The sequence below is a fragment of the Elephas maximus genome, chromosome 12, assembly GCF_024166365.1.
Source record: "Elephas maximus indicus isolate mEleMax1 chromosome 12, mEleMax1 primary haplotype, whole genome shotgun sequence".
NCBI lineage: Eukaryota > Metazoa > Chordata > Mammalia > Proboscidea > Elephantidae > Elephas > Elephas maximus.
The window spans coordinates 61,582,045-61,605,213 of NC_064830.1; the positions used below are offsets into that span (position 1 = coordinate 61,582,045).

General features: G+C 44.5%; 1 protein-coding gene across 1 annotated transcript in view; it reads right to left on the reverse strand.

Moving 5' to 3' along the window:
- TRAP1 (TNF receptor associated protein 1) overlaps positions 1 to 23,169 on the reverse strand; it is an 83,170-nt gene that overhangs the window by 7,486 nt on the left and 52,515 nt on the right. The window contains exons 12-16 of the mRNA XM_049902894.1: positions 12,577 to 12,724; positions 10,727 to 10,912; positions 10,143 to 10,281; positions 9,439 to 9,524; positions 7,635 to 7,780 (exon numbers count right to left, since the gene is read on the reverse strand). Of these exons, the coding sequence (XP_049758851.1) occupies positions 7,635 to 7,780; positions 9,439 to 9,524; positions 10,143 to 10,281; positions 10,727 to 10,912; positions 12,577 to 12,724 (705 nt within the window). The remainder of the gene's footprint in view (positions 1 to 7,634; positions 7,781 to 9,438; positions 9,525 to 10,142; positions 10,282 to 10,726; positions 10,913 to 12,576; positions 12,725 to 23,169) is intronic.

A 23,169-nucleotide genomic window follows, 5' to 3' on the forward strand; every position in this document is an offset into this window, starting at 1 on the left:
GAGACATTAAGGATGGAATAAAGAAATTCAGAGAATCCAATGAGAATGAAAACACTTCCTATCAGAATCTTTGGGACACAGCAAAAGCGGTGCTCAGAGGCCAATTTATATCAATAAATGCACACATCCGAAAAGAAGCAAGGGCCAAAATCAAATAATTATCCCTACAACTTGGACCAACAGAAGAAGACCAACAAAAGAATCCCACCTGCACCAGAAGAAAACAAATAATAAAAATTAGAGCTGAACTAAATAGAAAACAGAAAAACTGCAAGAATTAACAAGACCAAAAGCTGGTTTTTTGAAAAAATCAACAAAATTGATAAACCACTGGCCAAAGTGACAAAAGGAAAACACAAGAGGAAGCAAATAACCCGAATAAGAAATGAGATGGGTGATATGACAAGAGACCGAACTGAAATTAAAAGAATATCAGATTACTATGAAAAACTACACTCAAATTTGAAAACCTAGAAGAAATGGGTGAATTCCTAGAAACACACTACCTACCTAAACTAACACAAACAGAGGTAGAACAACTAATAGACCCATAACAAAAGAAGAGATTGAAAAGGTAATCAAAAAACTCCCAACAAAAAAAAAGCCCTGGTCAGGACAGCTTCACTGCAGAGTTCTACCAAACCTTCAGAGAAGAATGAACACCACTACTACTAAAGGTATTTCAGAGCATAGAAAAGGACGGAATACTACCAAACTCATTCTATGAAGCCACCATATCCCTGACACCAAAACCAGGTAAAGACACACAAGAAAAGAAAATTACAGACCTGTATCCCTCATGAATGTAGATGCAAAAATCCTCAACAAAATTCTAGCCAATAGAATTCAACAACATATCAAAAAAAAAAAAAAAAAAAAAAAATTCACCATGACCAAGTGGGATTCATACCAGGTATGCAGGGATGGTTCAACATTAGAAAAACAATTAATGGAATCCACCACACAAATAAAACAAAAGACAAGAACCAGGTGATTTTATCAATTGATGCAGAAAAGGCATTTGACAAAGTTCAACACTCATTCATGATAAAACTCTCGGCAAAATTGGAATAGAAGGAAAATTAGTCAACATAATTTATACAAAGCCAACAGCCAACATCACCCTAAATGGAGAGAGCCTGAAAACATTCCCACTGAGATCGGGAACCAGACAAGGATGCCCTTTATTACCACTCTTATTCAACATTGTGCTGGAAGTCCTAGCCAGAGCAATTAGGCTAGAAAAAGAAATAAAGGGCATCCAGATTGGCAAGGAAGAAGTCAAAGTATCTCTATTTGCAGATGACATGATCTTATACCCAGAAAACCCTAAGGAATCCTCCAGAAAACTACTGAAACTAATAGAAGAGTTCAGCAGAGTATTGGGATACCAGATAAACATACAAAAATCAGCTGGATTCCTCTACACCAACAAAAGGAACATCGAAGAGGAAATCACCAAATCAATGCCATTTACAGTAGCCCCCAAGAAGATAAAATACTTAGGAATAAATCTTACCAGAGATGTAAAAGACTTATATAAAGAAAACTATAGTACACTTCTGCAAGAAACCAAAAGAGACTTACATAAGTGGAAGAACATACCTTGCTCGTGGATAGGAAGACTTAACATTATAACAATGTCTATTTTACCAAAAGCAATCTATACATTTAATGCAATTCCGATCCAAATCCCAACGACATTCTCTAATGAGATGGAGAAACAAATCACCAATTTCATATGGAAGGGAAAGAGGCCCCGGATAACAAGGCATTACTGAAAAAGAAGAACAAAGTGGGACGCCTTACTTTACCTGATTTTAGAGCCTATTGTACCGCCACAATAGTCAGAACAGCTTGGTACTGGTACAACAACAGATACATGGACCAATGGAACAGAATTGAGAATCCAGACATAAATCCATCCACATATGCACAGCTGATATTTGACAAAGGCCCCAAAACAGTTAAATGGGGGAAAAGACAGTCTTTTTAACAAATGGTGCTGGCATAACTGGATATCCATCTGCAAAAAAATGAAACAAGACCCATACCTCACGCCATGCACAAAAACTAACTCAAAATGGACCAAAGCCCTCAGTATAAAATCTAAAACGATAAAGATCATGGAAGAAAAAATAGGGACGTTAGGTGCCCTAAAGCATGGCATAAACAGTATACAAAACATTATAAAGAATGTAGAAGAAAAACTAGGTAACTGGGAGCTCCTAAAAATCAAACACCTATGCTCATCCAAAGACTTCACCAAAAGAGTAAAAAGACTACCTACAGACTGGGAAAAAGTTTTTAGCTATGATATTTCTGATCAGCGCCTGATCTCTAAAATCTACATGATACTGCAAAAACTCAACTGCAAAAAGACAAATAACCCAATTAAACAACGGGCAAAAGATATGAATAGACACTTCACTAAAGAAGACATTCAGGTAGCTAGCAGATACATGAGGAAATGTGCACGATTATTACCTATTAGAGCAATGCAGATCAAAACTACAATGAGATTTCATCTCACTCCAACAAGGCTGGCAGTAATCCAAAAAACAAAATAATAAATGTTGGAGAGGCTGTGGAGAGATTGGAACACTTATACACTGCTGGTGGCAATGTAAAATGGTACAACCACTTTGGAAATCGATTTGACGCTTCCTTAAAAGGCTAGAAATAGAACTACCATACGATCCAGCAATCCCACTCCTTGGAATATATCCTAGAAAAATAAGAGCCTTTACACGAACAGATATATGCACACCCATGTTCACTGCAGCACTGTTTATAATAGCAAAAAGATGGAAGCAACCAAGGTGCCCATCAATGGGTGAATGGATAAATAAATTATGGTATATTCACACAATGGAATACTACTCATGGACAAAGAACTGTGAGGAATCTGTGAAACATTTCATAACATGGAGGAACCTGGAAGGCATTATGCTGAGTGAAATCAGTTGCAAAAGGACAAATATTGTATAAGACCACTATTATAAGAACTTGAGAAATAGTTTAAACTGAGAAGAAAACATTCTTTCGTGGTTACGAGAGGGGGGAGGGAAGAGGGCGGGAGAGGGGCATTCACTAATTAGATAGTAGATAAGAGCTACTTTTGGTGAAGGGAAAAACAGCACACGATACAGGGGAAGTCAGCACAATTGGACTAAACCAAAAGCAAAGAAGTTTCCTGAATTAAACTGAATGCTTCGAAGGCCAGCATAGCAGGGGCGGGGGTCTGCGGACCATGGTTTCAGGGGACAGCTAAGTTAATTGGCATAATAAAATCTATTAAGAAAACATTCTGCATTCCACTTTGGATAGAGGCATCTGGGGTCTTAAATGCTAGCAAGCGGCCATCTACGATGCATCAATTGGTCTCAACTCACCTGGATCAACGGAGAATGAAGAACACCGAGGACACAAGGTAATTATGAGCCCAAGAGACAGAAAGGGCCACATAAACCAGAGACTACATCAGCCTGAGACCAGAAGAACTAGATGGTGGCCAGCTACAACCGATGACTGCCCTGACAGGGAATACAACAGAGAACCCCTGAGGGAGCAGGAGAGCAGTGGGATGCAGACCCCAAATTCTCATAAAAAGACCAGACTTAATTGTCTGACTGAGACTAGAAGGACCCCGGTGGTCATGGCCTCCAGACCTTCTGTTGGCCCAGGACAGGAACCATTTCTGAAGCCAATTCTTCAGACATGGATTATACTGGACAATGGGTTGGAGAGGGATGCTGGTGAGGAGTGAGCTTCTTGGATCAGGTGGACACTGGAGACTATGTTGGCATCTCCTGTCTGGAGGGGAGATGAGAGGGTGGAGGGGGTTAGAAGCTGGCGAAATGGACATGAAAAGAGAGAGTGGAAGGAGGGAGTGGGCTGTCTCATTAGGGGGAGAGCAATTGGGAGTATGTAACAAGGTGTATATAAGTTTTTGTGTGAGAGACTGACTTGATTTGTAAAGTTTCACTCAAAGCACAATAATAATAAAAAAAAAAGACGCCAATTCTCTCAAAATTGATATTAATCTTCAGCAGAACCGCAACACTATGTAACTTAGGCTAATTTTTAAAGTTTATATAAAAGCAAGGACCAAGAGTAGCCAAGACATCTTTGAAGAAAATTAAAGGGAAAACTCACTTTACCAAATAGAACCAAAAAAACCAAGCCTGTTGCTTTGGAGTTGATTCTGACCTGTGGCAACCCCATGTGTTACAGAGAGAACTGCTCCATAGGGTTTTCCAGGCTGTTGTCTTTACAGAAGCAGATTGCCTGGTCTTTCTTCCATGGAGCCACTAGATGGGTTTTAATGACCAACCCTGAGGTAGTAGGTCATGAGCCAATCATTGGGCCACCCAGGGCCCTAGTTTACTACATAGAGACTTGTAGAAACACTGAGTGGTGCTGTTAGTGCAGTACTGGACAAGGACAGACCAGAGCCCAGAACCTGGGCTCATGGGGAACATGGTGCTGGGACAACTGGCATTTGCATGGAGTAACTGGTAATTACAGATGGGTCAAAAACCAATATGAAAGGACCAAACCTCAAGATTTTAGAAGGTAATAACAGGAGAATATATCCGTGACTCCAGGGGTAGGGAAAGACTTCTTAAGATCCCCAAAATGCCACCTAACAAAGATTTAAATTTGATTATATTAAAATTAAAACTTTCTACCCATCAGAAGAGTGGTGCAGTGGTTAAGAGCTCGGCTGCTAACCAAAACGTCAACAGTTCAAATCCATCAGCCAGTCCCTGGAAACCCAATGGGGCAGTTCTGCTCTGTCCTATAGGGTTACTATGAGTCGGAATCAACTCGACAGCAATGGGTTTGGCTTTTTTTTTTAACCCATCAAAAGAGCTTAAAGCAAGTGAGAAGGCAGAAAAGATATATGCAACTCATAAAGCACACAAAGCCTACAAATCAATAAAAAGAGACTGAAAGGAAAGTGGAGCAAAAGTCCTGGAAGAGGGTGTGCCCTAAAAGGGCAGGCCACAAGCAAGCCAGCAAACATCTGGGAAGGTGCCCACCATCACTGGTTACCAGGGGCTTGGCGCGTCACAGTTGGGAAATGGGGGTGGGCGCAGCCAGGCTGGAGAACAGAGGGGCCCTGTATGGTCACGGTAAAGACATGCCAGTTTCATCAGTGGGGACACACCTCTGAGAAACTTGCACACGCGCACCAGACACAGACCACAAGGCTCCTGGCAGCCTCCCTGCGGATTGTCCCAAGCTCCCCAAATGGCTGTCAAGGTAGAAGGGGTGAATTAACGTGATATGCTGTTCAGCTGTGAAAATGAATGAACTACAGCTACCCACAACACAGATGGGGTCTTAACACAGAAAAGTAAGATTTCAAAAAGCACACACATGAGTTCCACTCACGTGAAGTTTAGAATCGGGCAGAGCTCAACTTGCTGCTCAAGGACACCACATAGACAGCAAAAGTCAGCCTATGGTTACCTCGAAAAGTGGGATGGGATTGTAGTGGGGAGTCCCTGGGGGGCCAGCAATGTTCAATGTCATAATCTTTATGTGGATACAGTCTAAAGTTACACTTCCACTACTACATGGGAATTCTCTTTATAATTATCAAGCCGTACAGGCTTTTTTTCTTTTGCAATGCAAGATTTATTGTTGGATCAGAATACTTATCAGGGGAGCTTCAGGCCCCAGTGGGCGATGGATTTTTTCCAGGCTGGAATGTGATGGCAATGATGGAAAACTTCCAGAAGGAAGTAAAAAAACAATCAAACCCCAAGGTACACTGAGCTGAGGTGATTTGTTATCAACATTGCCCACATACCATCCGTGTGATAAGTGGCTTTAGCTGTGCAGTTTTCCTGTCCTTCACAGTTGGGATCTGGGGGTTTGTACACCTGATGATAAAGAACAATTCTAAGACACATCCCTGGAACAGGACTTTCTATTGAGTTGTCTAATTCTGTAATTTTATTGTTAATCTTCTGAATTTCTGATTGTTGTCTCTCTCTGGATTCTTGCAGCCTATTAAATTTTTCAATATGTTCTTGAATAACCTTTTTAATTTCTTCAACTGCTTCTTCCTTGGCTTGTTCTGCATACTGCCTAATTTCCTTCCTGATGTCTTCTGTACATTAATCTTTTGTATTCTGCATCCAGTAATTCCAGGAAGACACTTTCATCTAGACGATCCCTTGATTTTTTGAGAGCTTGCTGAAGTGATCATGGTCGGTCGCTTTATGTGATTTGATGTTGACCGCTGTGTCCGAGCCATCTATAAGTTATTGTATTCGTTTGTTTACTATATCCTAGCTTCTTGCTTTGTTTTGGTTCAATATGCCCAGATGGGTTGCTTGAGTGAGCTACCTTGATTATTTTCACCTTTGAAGCTCTGACGTCCTTCACAAGATGGCTAGAGCTGTTATCAGGTATACCAGTCTAGGAGTCCACTCGCTTTTCTTGTATGGATTCAGCTCAGGTATCCAGGTAGTGTGTCAAGTGTGTGGTACAAGCTTTGTCCTACAGTCTTAGAGGGGCAGGGGTGATTAGTGTAGGTACTGGTATCTGAATGCAGCAGGGGGTCATGCTCTGAAAAAGACGGGGCTGAGAACTGTCCCCCAAGCGTCTCTGAGGAAAGTGTGTCCTCCTTCCCTAGAGCGTATAGGTGGGTGGGTTTTGCAGACAGACCACGGGCACCCAAAGTTTTGGGCTATAAGGACTGCGAGGTGCCAGTTATCCTTGGACCCCTGTTGCAGGTAGATGGGTGACCAGAGTGTAGCCACTAGTCCTTAGGCCCCTGATGTGGGTAAGTGAGGACCCTGTTTAATAGGCAAAGCCGTTTCAAACATCAAGCACCCACCTTTCCACTGCATAGCTGCAACAGCTGTAGTCTGCCAACAAGAGCCTATTCTGAAATAGGCCCATCCATACAGGTCCATGTAGCGGGGAAAGGTACTCAAAGCCCACGGACCGTTTATGCCTGAACAGGAGCCGCTTCTGTCTTGAGCTCCCCAGGTCAGTGCAGCTGGCAAATTATCTTTTCCCCTAACTGCAAATTTATTCCTTCTCCAAGGCTGGGAGGATGACTCTAGGTGCTCAACAGGGCCTATCTCAGGCCCAGGGAAATCAACAGCCACTGAAGCTAGCTTGGGGGCAGGGGGCTCAGTAAAATATACGCAAGTACTTAGCTTTTGCCAAGAGTGCGGTTCTTCTCTGGTTCCAGAGGTGTGAGTAGGCTGTGTGGCTGTCTGCTTCTCCCTGAGGAAACTGCAGCCACTCCCGGGAATGGCGTCTGAGGGCTCCTGGCAATTCAGGTCCGGTAACTGCTCTCCACTTCTGAACTGTCCCCCTGCCACTCAATCCGTTTTCTAACTTTGCCTTTGATTTTCAGGGCTCCTAGCTTCTCATAAACATAATTGTTTCACTTGTTTTGTCCAGTCTTCGTTGTAAGAGCAGTAGCTGGGAGCGTCTGTCTATTCTGCCATCTTGGTCCCGCCTCCCCCAAACCATACGGATTTTATATACTTTTCTTATGTGTGAGACATCATAATAAAAGAAGAAGACAGTTTCCACACATTTCTCGACAGGTGAGAAATGAGAATGCCTGTTACCTGCACCAGGAGCCCAGCGCTCACCTGGGGTTGATCTCCAGGGTGGGCTGCAGGATCTGGGCACGCTCCTCATGGGTCTTGGCCAGCTGCTGCATGCGCAGAAAGTGCCGAGCGGCCCCCATCTCCAGCACAGTGATCATGGCTGGGTGGGTGTCCAGTCGGAGGGTCACCTGCAGCAAGGCCAAGGGCTTGGGTGAGGGGTCTCAACCAGGCCTGACACCCTGCCCCTGCCCCTCCGACCAGACATGCCAGAAGCAGGGTCTCTCTGGGGACTGGCTGGCGATGCCCCCTCCAAACCATTCCCTAACAGGAGGGGACTGGCCTGCTGTCCCACGTGACATTGCTGTAATAGCATTCTGTATGTCCACTGTTAAGGACTGAATTGTGTCCCCTAAATATATGTATTATAAATCCTAACCCCTATGCCTATGGGTGTAATCCCACTTGAAAATAAGATTTTCTTTATGCTTACGAGGCCGTATCAGTGTAGGGTGTGTTTAAGCCAATCACTTATGCGCTATAGAAGATTAGGCACAGAAGCAAGGAAGCAGATGGAGAATACGGATGCCAAGCCACACGAAGATCACCCAGGAACAGAGGCTGAGAAAGAGACAAGGGCCTTACCCTAAAGCCCGTGCCCCGAATTTGGACTTCCAGCCTCCTAAATAAAATACATAAACACCTAAACGATAAATCCCTGTGTGTCAAAGCTGCCCGCCTGTGTCTGTTAGAGCAGCACAAGGAGACTAAGACAGGGATGCCTTCCCCAGAGTCACTAGGTTCTAATTTGTCAGTTACCATCAAAGCTCTGTCATGTGGCCTATGACTAAGCTCTACACCACCTCTCTAAGAACTCCAAAGACTGGCGCCCATGTCCGCAGGCCCCCCACTAGGTGGGCCTGTCCATGGGGCCTCTTTTTGGCCTCAGCCCCGTCCACCAACTGGTCTGAGCCCTCAGGCTGCTATGGCCCTATTTTGTCAGGGGCACCTCTTCCCAAGAAGCAGTCAGGGCTGTTCCTGTGAGCAGCCTGCCCTCCACTCACCCACAGGCCCTAAGCCTCCTGATCCCCAGTAGCAGAGGGAGCCCGGGAACCAGCGGCACCACAGCCTGGCGTGGTGGTGCCTGGCCGTGGGACTGCATCCTGGAATGGGGGTGATGATCTCACCCACCTTGTAGGTAATGATTTGAGGTTTAGCCGAGTTGTGATTTGTATTTAACTAAAACACTCTGGAAGAGCACTAAGTAATGAAACCCCATCTGCACATGTGGTTCTTGATGCTCCTGCCAGCTACTTCTGCTCTTCAGCTCCTGGGGTCCCGCCCTACAGCCTCCAGGGGCCATGCCACCATCTCCTGTGGACCCCGAGTCCATCTTCCTCTGTTGTCACCCCACCAGGCACACCTGCCTCTCCTGGGCCACTCCTGGACGTGGCCCTGAGCTGGATGCTCAGGCCTAACAATGCAGCTAGACCAGCAGGCCTTAGCTCTCTCAAGCACCCATAACCCCATTAGCACCCAAGCCAGATTAGTGCCCTGTCTGGGGTCTAGGACGGGTCATTCCTTCTCTTGAGTCTCCCATGTCTCTAGCCACTGCACCTCCTAGCAGCTCTGTACCCAGGACGATCCTTTGCCTCCACCAGGCCCCCAGGCCCTAGTCTGCTCTGCCTCTAATGTTCTCCACAAAGTAGATGGAATGGTGAGGCAGACTCCACCTTCCCACTTCAGCAACCCTCCTGGGCAGCCTGTGTTGCATGTGTGTGCTGATGAGCAGCAGTGTGTCTGTCTCCTGCACACTGAGTACACCAACCTCGGGCACAGGAGACCTCACCTTCACGTTGGTGACGTGTGACCCCAGTGCATTTCTCATCCAGGCTATCAGGTCCTCAGTCTCCTTCTCTGACAGGCGCTCATCAGCTACAGAGGAGCAGTGAGTGTCAGCCTGGATGCCACCGCTCACAATCCCCCCCAAACGACCACCCAACAACCACCCCCACCCCCAACCCCCAACCACGGCCCACACCAGGCAACACAACCACAGTAACTATGGGACCTGAAGCACCCACACCCTGATGCAAAGCCCCGTCCTGGCTCTCTGACCATAACTGTCCACCCACCAAAAAGACAAAGCCACCAAAAATGCTTTTCATCTAAACTGAAGCAGACAGAAGTAGAACCTCTCCAAGACACTCTGCCTGCCTGCAGCCCACGTAAGGGCTGTAGGAAGACTATCTTTGATTCTCTTAGGAAGTTCGGGCTAATTCGGGAAGCCACACTGGAAGGACCACGGGGAGAACCCTGGGGTCTAGGCAGGGAAGCATTTTCCATGAACCATGAAGACGTTTACAAACAGCTTCTTGTCTCTTTCTGGTCAGAGGCCCCAAATATGACTGGGACAGCCCCCATATAAATGCACCACAGGCCAGAGGCACATCGCCGCAGTGTCCCCCCCGCCAGCCCACCAGCCCCAGGGCAGCCACGGTGGTCCTGGGCCCCAGGTACTGCACAGGGTCTAGGGGAAGGAAGGACACTGACCTGGGGACCCGTCCTCAAACTTCTCCTCCTTGTAGTGATCGATGACAATATCTGTCTCCACAGAGATCAGCTTCTTCTTGTCGAACTCATGCAGATGGAGCAAGGTAAGCTCATCAAGCTGCTTGTAGCAGAAGAGAACCTGGGAATGTTTGCAAGGTTAGGACCGGCCTGGCCAGAGTGCCCCCATAACAGGAGGGAGGGATGCCCGAAGAGGGAGAGGGCAGCAGCTCAGCCCCACACCCCAGGGAGCCCCATGGGGATGCAATAGGATGCTGAGTTCCTGGGACACGGGGACCACACTGGTTGACCAGATGGCCTGAGGACAGCTGGTTGTGTCTTAGCAGATACCCTGACTCTACTGCTCATAAAGAAACCACGTCCCACCTGAGAGAGACCCCAGTGAGACCTCTGTGTCTGTGAACTCACTATTGGCAACTTGTGGCTTGGCACCTTCAGCCACCTTACACTGAGCACAGGCATAAGAGATTCAAGGCACTCCCCTCAGAGGGCTGCACTCTGCTGGGTTCTCTGCATGGCTCTGGGGGCTAAGACGATGTGCAGCCCTGCCTGGAGAGTCCACCCACCTCCATGTTTTTCTGCTTCATGGCCTCATAGTACGGCGAGTGCTCAGCCAGCTGCCGGCTGGGCGCGCACAGGTAATAGATGTTGCGGGTGCCGGCCTGCATGCGGCTGGTGTAGTCCACGAGGCTGGTCAGCTGCCCCGCGGGCAGGGTTGAGGACTCATAGCGCAGCAGCTTTGCTATGTCCTCCTGCAGATAGACAGAAAGATGGCATGTGGCTGCTCCTTCTAGCCATGCTGGGAAAGTCACCCTACAGGGTTGGGCTGGACACACATGCTTTGCCACAGAGGCAGCACAGGCAGCAGCCCTGGAAGCCAGGAACACATCTGCGTGGGGCCGGGCAGCTGACCAGGGGTGGCCTTGGACTGGCTCTAGAAGCCATGGTGGACAACTGAGCAGTGTCAGGACAGGCTGTGCACTGCCTGTTGGGTCCCAAAAGTATGGGGAGAGGCCTCCAGTGAGCGGCTTTCTGGGCAAGCTGTGCACCACAGTCCTGGGACAGACAGGTCCTGCCCGAGGCAGCCCGCTCCTGGACCCTGCGCCCTCCTCCTTGCTGGTGATGGAGCCCTGCCCCTGGGCACCCCATGTCTCTCATCCAACGTCCCCACAGCGTTCGCATGTTCATTTCTGGCCCCACCATGCAAAAGGTTCTGGTCGAGCTTTATCCTGTTGACGGCATCACCAGAACAATGAAATGCCCGTTCTCTTAACTGTTCTCTTACAAGCAGGTGGACCACCTCGTGCAGGAGTGAAATGCCCACCACCCACAGCGTGCTGTGCCAAGGGAACCCAGGCTTGTGTCATCCCGCCCTCTACTCCAAAGAGCTGGACACACCTCACCACAGGCCTCTGGGTCCGTTCCAAACTGGCCATGGCAGCGTGTTTGTGATAGTAATTACCTGTTGCCGTTTCAACTCATAGCAACCCTACAGGACAGAGCAGAACTGCCTCATAGGGTTTCCTGGACTGTAATCTTTACCAAAGCAGACTACCACATCTTTGTCCTGAGCAGTGGTTGGTGGGTTCCAACCACCCACCTTTTAGTTAGCAGCAAGTGCTTAACCACTGCACCACCAGGGCTCCTTGTGATAGTGAATACATTACTTAAATTTTGTAAAACAATGAAGATGAGCGCAAAAAGGAATACTTATCAGTGTTTCTAAGTTAACAATGTTGAATGTTTTGAAAGATTCAATTAAAGCAAGTCACTAAATAGTGTTCCTGGAGTTTTGGAGATTAACACATGAATCTGAGAAGTATCCTGAAATTTCTAGGTGTGTGACAAGCTCTGGACAATGTCTCAGACCTGTGGCCCTGTGAAAGTCCAGTGATGAAAAGCTTGACTTGGAACCAGAGGCCCTTCGTCATACAAAACACAAGTTCTGTAACTTAAAAAAAAAAAAAAAAGAAATTAATGGAAACTGAAACTGCTTCTGCCTGTAAAAGCGGAAAAAGACAAGAAGTGGCGAGTGGACACAGCAGTGGCTAAGCTTCACTTCTCCAAACACCAGTGAGAACGGAAGAAAGGAAAGACTGAAATTCCAAAGCCTCTCTCTCAGTTTTTGTGCCTGAAGCTGCATCGTCCACTGTGGCCTGAGCCTTTGAAGTATGACGGGTCCGAGAAGAGACAGTGCATATCTACGTCCTTCCAGCTCTGGTTATTAGGGGTTGGAGGGCGGCAAGGTCCATCCACATAGTTAAGGCATGGTTCCTGCGGAGCACTGGGACACACAGAGTCAAGACGCCCCATCAGCCAAGCCTGTGGAGCAATGCCCAGGGTGCCAACTGCATCCTCATGTCCAGCTTCCTCCATCTGTGGCCCCAAGTCAGGCCGCCGGAAGGCCCAGCCCTACCTTGACCTCCTGCTCAGTGGTGGTCACGATGCCTTCCCTCACGAATAAGCCATAGTCTTCAAAGAATTCCGCGTACTTCTCAGAGTCTTTCTTACTCTGGTCCATGAAGAACTTTATCAGCCTCTGCTGCAAAACATCTCGGAGTTTCCTACAGAACAAAAATGCAGTTATCATCAGCAAGCAATTCGATGAAACACAGATGGCCAGAAGCACATGAAAAAAGTTCGGCCTCACTAATAACTGGTAAGTGAAAAAAACAACATACCACTATTGGCTAAACTGAAAAAGATTTAAAACCAAAAGGGGTAACAACCCTTGGCAAACCCAGAGGAGGAGGGTTGGCAGAGTGAAGTGTGCCCCCCACAGGAAGGAACATCAACGACATCCCCTCCTGGAGGCCATCAGCCACCGCATCGCTGAAGCAGGCCATCATGAAATGGTTATTAAGGGTTATTAACCACCCCCACCCCATAATAGTTATTTTTCAGAAAAGTCTACTCTTACTACATTTTTGTTACAACTTTTTTTTTGTGTGGCATTACGTTTTGCTTTATTTTTTTAATAATATTTTTATTAAGCTATCAGTGAACGTTTACAAATCAAGTCAGTCACATACAAGGTTATATACACCTTACTCCATACTCCCACTTACTCTCCCCCTAACGAGTCAGCCCGCTCCCTCCTTCCAGTCTCTCCTTTCGTGACCATTTTGCCAGTTTCTAACTCTCTCTACCCTCCTATCTCCCCTCCAGACAGGAGATGCCAACGCAGTCTCAAGTGTTCACCTGATACAAGTAGCTCACTGTTTGTCAGCATCTCTCTCCAACCCACTGTCCAGTCCCTTCTATGTCTGATGAGTTGTCTTCGGGAATGGTTTCTGTCCTGGACCAACAGAAGGTTTGGGGACCATGACCGCCGGGATTCCTCTAGTCTCAGTCAGGCCATTAAGTCTGGTCTTTTTATGAGAATTTGGGGTCTGCATCCCACTGATCTCCTGCTCCCTCAGGAGTTCTCGGTTCTGGTCCCTGACAGGGCACTCATCGGTTGTGGCCAGGCACCATCTAGTTCTTCTGGTCTCAGGATGATGTAAGTCTCTGGTTCATGTGGCCCTTTCTGTCTCTTGGGCTCATAGTTATCCTGTGAACTTGGTGTTCTTCATTCTCCTTTGATCCAGGTGGGTTGAGACCAATGGATGCATCTTAGATGGCCGCTTGTTAGCATTTAAGACCCCAGATACCACATTTCAAAGTGGGATGCAGAATGTTTTCATGATAGAATTATTTTGCCAATTGACTTAGAAGCCCCTTAAGCCATAGTCCCCAAACCCCCGCCCGTGCTCCGCTGACCTTTGAAGCATTCAGTTTATCCTGGAAACTTCTTTGCTTTTGGTCTACTCCAGTTGAGCTGACCTTCCGTGTTTTTTTTTTTTTTTTCCGTGTATTGAGTACTGTCCTTCCCTTCACCTAAAGTAGTTCTTATCTGCTAACTAATCAGTAAATAACCCTCTCCCACCCTTCTTCCCTCCCCCCTCATAACCACAAAAGTATGTGTTCTTCTCAGTTTATACTATTTCTCAAGATCTTATAATAGTGGTCTTATACAATATTTGTCCTTTTGCCTCTGACTAATTTCACTCAGCATAATGCCTTCCAGGTTCCTCCATGTTATGAAATGTTTCACAGATTCCTCACTGTTCTTTATCAATGTGTAGTATTCCATTGTGTGAATATACCACAATTTATTTAACCATTCATCTGTTGATGGACACCTTTGTTGCTTCCAGCTTTTTGCTATTGTAAACAGAGCTGCAATAAACATGGGTGTGCATATATCTGTTTGTGTGAAGGCTCTTATTTCTCTAGGGTACATTCTGAGGAGTGGGATTTCTGGGTTGTATGGTAGTTCTATTTCTAACTTTTTAAGAAAACGCCAGATAAATTTCCAAAGTGGTTGTACCATTTTACATTCCCACCAGCAGTGTATAAGAGTTCCAATGTCTCCGCAGCCTCTCCAACATTTCTTATTTTGTGTTTTTTGGATTCATGCCAGCCTTGTTGGAGTGAGATGGAATCTCATCCTAGTTTTAATTTGCATTTCTCTAACGGCTAATGATCGAGAGCATTTTCTCATGTATCTGTCAGCTGCCTGAATATCTTCTTTAGTGAAGTGCGTGTCCATATCCTTTGCCCACTTCTTGACTGGGTTGTTTGTCTTTTTGTGGTTGAGTTTTGACAGAATCATATAGATTTTAGAGATCAGGTGCTGGTCGGAGATGTCATAACTTAAAATTCTTTCCCAATCTGTAGGTGGTCTTTTTACTCTTCTGGTGAAGTCTTTAGATGAGCACAGGTGTTTGATTTTTAGGAGCTCCCACTTATCTGGTTTCTCTGCGTCATTTTTGGTTATGTTTTGTATTCTGTTTATGCCTTGTATTAGGGCTCCTAGGGTTGTCCCTATTTTTTCTTCCATGATCTTTATCGTTTTAGTCTTTATGTTTAGGTCTTTGATCCACTTGGAGTTAGTTTTTGTGCATGGTGTGAGGTATGGGTCCTGTTTCATTCTTTTGCAAATGGATATCCAGTTATGCCAGCACCATTTGTTAAAAAGACAATTTTTTCCCCAACTGACACTGGGCCTTTGTCAAATATCAGCTGCTCATATGTGGATGGATTTGTATCTGGGATCTCAATTCTGTTCCATTGGTCTATGTGTCTGTTGTTGTACCAGTACCAGGCTGTTTTGACTACTGTGGCTGTATAACAGGTTCTGAAATCAGGTAGAGTGAGGCCTCCCACTTTCTTCTACTTTTTCAGTGATGCTTTACTTATCCAAGGCTTCTTTCCCTTCCATATGAAGTTGGTGATTTGTCTCTCCATCACATTAAAAAATGTCATTAGAATTTGGATCGGAAGTGCATTGTATGTATAGATGGCTTTTAGTAGAACGGACATTTTTACTATGTTAAGTCTTCCTATTCATGAGCAAGGTACGTTTTTCCACTTAAGTAGGTCCTTTTTAGTTTCTTGTAGTAGTACTTTGTAGTTTTCTTTCTATAGGTCTTTTACATATTTGGTAAGATTTATTCCTAAGTATTTTATCTTCTTGGGGGCTACTGTGAATGGTATTGATTTGGTGATTTCCTCTTCGATGTTCTTTTTGTTGATGTAGAGGAATCCACGTGATTTTTGTATGTTAATCTTATAACCTGAGACTCTGCCAAACCCTTCTATTAGTTTCAGTAGTTTTCTGGAGGATTCCTTAGGGTTTTCTGTGTATAAGATCATGTCATCTGCAAATAGAGATAATTTTACTTCCTCTTTGCCAATCCGGATGCCGTTTATTTCTTTGTCTAGCCTAATTGCTCTGGCTAGGACCTCCAACAAAATGTTGAATAAGAGCGGTGATAAAGGGCATCCTTGTCTGGTTCCCATTCTCAAGGGAAATGCTTTCAGACTCTCTCCATTTAGAGTGATGTTGGCTGTTGGCTTTGTATAGATGCCCTTTATTATGTTGAGGAATTTTCCTTCAATTCCTATTTTGCTGAGAGTTTTTATCATAAATGGGTGTTGGACTTTGTCAAATGCCTTTTCTGCATCAATTGATAAGATCATGTGGTTTTTGTCTTTTGTTTTATTTATATGGTGGATTACATTAATGGTTTTTCTAATATTAAACCAGCCTTGCATACCTGGTATAAATCCCACTTGGTTGTGGTGGGTTATTTTTTTGATATGCTGTTGAATTCTATTGGCTAGAATTTTGTTGAGGATTTTTGCATCTATGTTCATGAGGGATATAGGTCTGTAATTTTCTTTTTTTGTGATATCTTTACCTGGTTTTGGTATCAGGGATATGGTGGCTTCATACAATGAGTTAGGCAGTATTCCGTCATTTTCTATGCTTTGAAATACCTTTAGTAGTAGTGGTGTTAACTCTCCTCTGAAAGTTTGGTAGAACTCTGCAGTAAAGCCATCTGGGCCAGGGCTTTTTTTTGTTGGGAGTTTTTTGATTACCATTTCAATCTCTTTTTTTGTTATGGGTCTATTTAGTTGTTCTACTTCTGATTGTGTTAGTTTAGGTAGGTAGTGTTTTTCTAGGAATTCATCCATTTCTTCTAGGTTTGCAAATTTATTAGTATACAATTTTTTGTAATAATCTGATATGATTCTTTTAATTTCAGTTGGGTCTGTTGTGATGTGGCCCATCTCGTTTCTTATTCGGGTTATTTGCTTCCTTTCCTGTATTTCTTTAGTCAGTCTGGCCAATGGTTTATCAATTTTGTTATTTTTTTCAAAGAACCAGCTTTTGGCTTTGTTACTTCTTTCAATTGTTTTTCTGTTCTCTATTTCATTTACTTCAGCTCTAATTTCTATTATTTGTTTTCTTCTGGTGCCTGGTGGATTCTTTTGTTGCTCACTTTCTATTTGTTCAAGTTGTAGGGACAGTTCTCTGATTTTGGCTCTTTCTTCTTTGTGTATGTGTGCATTTATCGATATAAATTGGCCTCTGAGCACTGCTTTTGCTGTGTCCCAGAGGTTTTGATAGGAAGTACTTTCATTCTCGTTGCATTCTATGAATTTCTTTATTCCCTCCTTAATGTCTTCTGTATCCCAGTCTTTTTTGAGCAGGGTATTGTTCAGTTTCCACGTATTTGATTTCTTTTCTCTAATTTTTCTGTTATTGATTTCCACTTTTATGGCCTTGTGGTCTGAGAAGATGCTTTGTAATATTTCAATGTTTTGGACTCTGCAAAGGTTTGTTTTATGACCTAATATGTAGGTCTATTCTAGAGAATGTTGCATGTGCGCTAGAAAAAAAGTGTACTTTGCAGCAGTTGGGTGCAGTGTTCTGTATAAGTCAATGAGGTCAAGTTGGTTGACTGTAGCAATTAGGTCTTCCGTGTCTCTATTGAGCTTCTTACTGGATGTCCTGTCCTTCTCCGAAAGTGGTGTGTTGAAGTCTCCTACTATAATTGTGGAGGTGTCTATCTCACCTTTCAGTTCTGTTAAAGTTTGTTTTATGTATCTTGCAGCCCTGTCATTGGGTGCAGAAATATTTAATATGGTTATATCTTCCTGGGCAATTGTCCCTTTAATCATTATGTAGTGTCCTTCTTTATCCTTTGTGGTGGATTTAACTTTAAAGTCTATTTTGTCAGAAATTAATATTGCTACTCCTCTTCTTTTTTGCTTATTGTTTGCTTGATATATTTTTTCCATCTTTTGAGTTTTAGTTTGTTTGTGTCTCTAAGTCTAAGGTGTGTCTCTTGTAGGCAGCATATAGACAGATCGTGTTTCTTTATCCAGTCTGAGACTTTCTGGCTCTTTATTGGTGCATTTAGTCCATTTACATTCAGCGTAATTATAGATAAGTATATGTTTAGTGCTGTCATTTTGATGCCTTTATATGTGTGTTGTTGACAATTTCATTTTTCCACTTACTTTTTTGTGCTGAGACGTTTTTCTTTGTAAATTGTGTGTTCCTCTTTTTCATAGTATTTGACTTTGTGTTTGCTGAGTTGTTATGTTTTTCCTGATTTTTATTTTGAGTTATGGAGTTGTTATACCTCTTTGTGGTTACCTTAATATTTACCCCTATTTTTTCTAAGCAAAAACCTAACTTGTATTGTCCTATATCACCTTGTATCCCTCTCCATATGGCAGTTCTGTGCCACCTGTATTTAGTCCCTGTTTTTGATTATTGTGAGCTTTTACATATTGACTTCAATGATTCCCTGTTTTAAGCGTTTTTTTCTTTTTAAAATTAATCTTAATTTGTTTTTGTGATTTCCCTATTTGAGTTGATATCAAGATGTTCTGTTCTGTGACCTTGTGTTGTGCTGGTATCTGATATTATTGGTTTTCTGACCAATGTGCTTTAGTATTTCTTGTAGCTTTGGTTTGGTTTTTGCAAATTCTCTAAGCTTGTGTTTATCTGTAAATGTCTTAATTTCGCCTTCATATTTCAGAGAGAGTTTTGCTGGATATATGATCCTTGGCTGGCAGTTTTTCTCCTTCAGTGCTCTGTATATGTCATTCCATTCCCTTCTTGCCTGCATGGTTTCTGCCGAGTAGTCTGAACTTATTCTTATTGATTCTCCCTTGAAGGAGACCTTTCTTTTATCCCTGGCTGCTTTTAAAATTTTCTCTTTATCTTTGGTTTTGGCAAGTTTGATGATAATATGTCTTGGTGATTTTCTTTTTTGATCAATCTTAAATGGGGTTCGATGAGCATCTTGGATAGATATCCTTTCGTCTTTCATGATGTCAGGGAAGTTTTCTGCCAACAGATCTTCAACTATTTTCTCTGTGTTTTCTGATATCCCTCCATTGTGGGACTCCAGTCACATGCAAGTTACTCTTCTTGATAAGAGTCCCACATGATTCTTAACGTTTCTTCATTGTTTTTAATTCTTTTATCTCATTTTTTTTCAGCTATATTGGTGTCAATTCCCTGGTCCTCCACATCTCCCACTCTGCATTCTAATTGCTCAAGTCTGCTCCTCTGACTTCCTATTGAGTTGTCTAATTCTGTAATTTTATTGTTAATCTTTTGGATTTCTGAATGCTGACTCTCTTTGGATTCTTGCAGCTTATTAATTTTTCCACTATGTTCTTGAATAATCTTTTTGAGTTCTTCAACTGCTTTATCAGTGTGTTCCTTGGCTTTTTCTGTAGATTGCCTTATTTCATTTATGAGGTCATCCCTGATGTCTTGAAGTATCGTGTAAATTAGTTTTTTATATTCTGTATCTGGCAATTCCAGGATTGTATCTTCATTTGGGAAAGATTTTGATTCTTTAGTTTGGGGAGTTGTAGAAGCAATCATGGTCTGCTTCTTTATGTGGTTTGATATCGACTGCTGTCTCCGAGCCATCACTAAGATATTGTAGTGATTTATTCTATATTTGCTCACTGAGTCTTATCTTGTTTTGTTTTCTTTCAATATACGTAGATGGGCTACCAGACTGCGCTGTCTTGATTGTTGTAGCCCTTGAATCACTTACGTCCTATTACCAGCTAGTCTGGGCTGTTACCAGATATATAAGCCTGAGTCCATTCACTATTCTTGAGTAGAATCTGATTTTGGGTCATCAAGTGTGTGGTGCAGACTGTCACCTATCCACCTAGAGAAATAGTGGTGATAGCTGTGTGCACCAGATTCTAGTAGCAGCAGGGGGTTCACACTCTGGGGGGGGGGGCAGGATGCTGACAGGCTTCCCCCAAGTGTCAGTGAGGTAGGTGTGTCTCTATTCCTAAAGCACTTTGTTGGGTGGGCTCTGCAGCTGTACCTTAGGCCCCCAATGCAGGTACCTCTACAGATTGGTAGGTATCACCCTCCTTAGACCCTTAAGGCAGGAGGCTAGGTGGTCTGGGGGGAGCTTCAGCCCTCAGTTCCCTGTTGTGGGTCAGTGAGGGCTCTGTTGAATACACAGAGATATCAGACCTGGGAAACCTGTCTTTCCAGTAATCCGCTAAAACAATTACAGTCAGATCCCTATCACAAATGCCTCTGCATTATAATAGCCACCTTGTTCCCTGTAGGGATGAAAGCCTAAGACTGTGGATCACATATGCTTGGCTGGAGCTGGTTCTGTGTGTTTAGTCCAATTAGGCAAGGATTTTTGGTCCCTGGGTTTTTTGTAGCTGCTTCTCTCAGGCCAGGAGAATGGGTTAGGAAAAGACCAAAAAGAAAGAAAAACCGCAAGCAGTTCACTCTCTGGCTCAGGAAATTCCAATGTTAATGAAGCCACCTGGGAAGGGGAGGGGTGGGTTCAGATAAGTAGGAGAGAGTAGCACCCCGGAATATAGACAAAGTTACTTATCTTGCTTGGGATGACTATTTTATCTGAGATTCCCGAGGGGGGAGCAAGTCGACTGTGTGCGCTGGCTGGGTAGAGATTGCCCCTGAGGGTCAGGCCCACGTCCCGTGCTTGCGCTGTCTCAGAAGCCGCAGTTAGTTCCTCCGCTCCCGGTCCAAAGCCCAGCATCAAGGTTCCCTGGCTGGGACATGGCACTCCCGTCTCCAAAACCAGTCGCTGCCTCCCGGTGACTTCTCCTTCTGTCAGCCGCGTCGCTGCGCTGCCTGTGTGCACTGGCTTGGCTTCCCCCGAGGTCAATTCTGGGGGCTAGGGCTGCGCCCCGTGTTTGTGCCGTCTCAGGATGCCGTGCTCAGCTCCCCTGCACCCAGTCCAAAGCCCGGCGCCAAGGTTTCCTGACTGGGATGCTGGCTCCAGGCTCCGAAAACAGTCGCTGCTTCCCTGTGGTTGTTCGTTCTCAGTCTCTGTCACTCAGGTCAACTCTTTAGATCTGTGTTTGATGGTCAGGGTTTGTAGATTGTCATGTATGTGATCGATTCACTTGTTTTTCCTATTCTTTGTTGCAAGAGGGATCTGAGGTAGCTTCTACCTAGTCAGCCATCTCGGCCCCGCCTTTTGTTACAACTTTAACAGCACTTCACCATGACTGGTCGAATCCCCAGGTTTCTTCTCCTGGCAGGAGGCCAAGGCACAGGCACACTGACTCCAAATCTACCTGCCATATGACCTTCCTGGGGTGGCAGGAGCGAGCCATCGCCATTTTTTCAGGGCTGTGCGCAGTATTTTTACAGCCATGCACAAAACCCCATTCACTAAAATTATGTGGACTGCGCAAGCATTACAAGACTGAAAATCCTCCCCTCACTGTTCATGCATTTTTGTATGTCACTGCCTATAAGGGGAGCAAATCTGTCCTGGTTCAGGGAGCTGGCAGCCTTAGGTCACGAGACTCTGCCTGTCTTCCAATTTGCAAACTGTGAATAAACCTTTCTGCTCTTCCAACCCTGTGTCTGGCTGACTTCAATTTGCTAGTCTGCTTGACAAGAACCTATTAGTTGACGGCTTCATCACGAGCTTTGAAAACGCCCCTACCCTTTAAGTTGGTGGTTCCAGTAGCAGGAACCGCACCTCAGGAGGGGGTCAGAGCCACAGAGTCTCATGGCCAGGCTCTCCCTGCCACCCATGGAACAGCCAGATTGTGAATAACCTCTATGCTCCACAGGAGAGAAGAGGGTAAAAGAAACAGATGGCCCTCGTACCCATGTTCCCTGACAATCCTTAGTGAGAGAAAGTGCCTGTGCTGAAAGAAAAACAATTCTCAACTTGGAAAAATGACCACGCACATTGAGTGTGCCTGCACAAACTACACGTGCTACCCTGCACACTCAGTGTTCACAGCCAGGACCAACGCTGCACACATGCCTGCACTCTAGACTTTGGGACCTGTACTGATCACATGATATGCACACTAGAATTTTGCAAAACTGGGATTCTGTGGGTCAGGACGCTTCCCACAGCATTACATAAAATTATGAGCAATTTTATTAGGGGTATTTTTTATTTTCTTCTTAATAACTGTCCTTTCTTTAAAAAAGTTAAACTGCCATGTAGTTCCTTAATAATCCAGGGTAGGGAACAATGATGTTTAAAATTCATCCAGCTTTTCCTCTTCCGCTCCCCCATCCCAAACAAGTCAGTCCTTCAGCCCTGGGTAGACCAGGGCAAGGTGAGCACCCGTGTAAGTGGACGTTTATATAAACCCCACAGACGATATCATACTCAATGGAGAGAGTGCACTCTTTCCCCCCAAATCAGGAACAAGACAAGGACGGCCACGCTCACCACTGCTATACAGTGTTGTACTGGACATTCTAGCCAAGCCATCAGGCAAAAAAAAAGAAATAAAAGGCATCCAAATTAGGAAAGAAGACGTAAAAGTACCTGTATCTGCAGACAACATGACCCTATATACAGAAAATTCAAAAAAAATCCACAAGAAACCCCCTAGAGCTAATAAATAGATTCAGCCAAGTGGCAGGGTACAAGATCAACAAACAAAAATCAATTGCGTTTCTAAACATCAGCAATGAGCAATCTGAAAAGGAAATGAAGAAAACAATCCCATTTACAATAGCACCTATGAGAGTAAAATACCTAGAAATAAATTTAGCCAGGGAGGTGAACGTCTTGTACACTGAAAACTATAAAACACTGCTGAAAGAAATTAACCTAACACAACTACTGCCATCGAGTTGATTCCGACTCATAGTGACCCGACGGAACAGGGTAGAACTGCCCCATGGGGTTTTCAAGGCTGTAATCTTTACAGAAGCAGACTGCCACATCTTTCTCCCACGGAGTGGCTGGTGGGTTCAAACTGCAAACCTTCCCATTAGCAGCTAAGCTCTTAACCACAGGGCCTAAATAAACGACCACCCCCTTCCCCCCATCTCTCACTGTGTCATACTGTGGTGTCTTGTGTGCTGCTATGATGCTGGAAGCTATGCCGCAAGTACTTCAAATACCAGCAGGGTCACCCATGGTGGACAGGTTTAGCAGAGCTTCCAGACTAAGACAGACTAGGAAGAAAGGCTTGGCCTTCTACTTCCAAAAATTAACAATGAAAACCCTATGAATTACAAGAGAATACTGTCCGATACAAGTGCTAGAAGACGAGCCTCCAATAGTGGAAGTCACTTAAAATACACAGTGGCTCCAACAATGGACTCCAGCACACCAACAATCGTGAAGGTGGCTCAGGACCAGGCAACGTC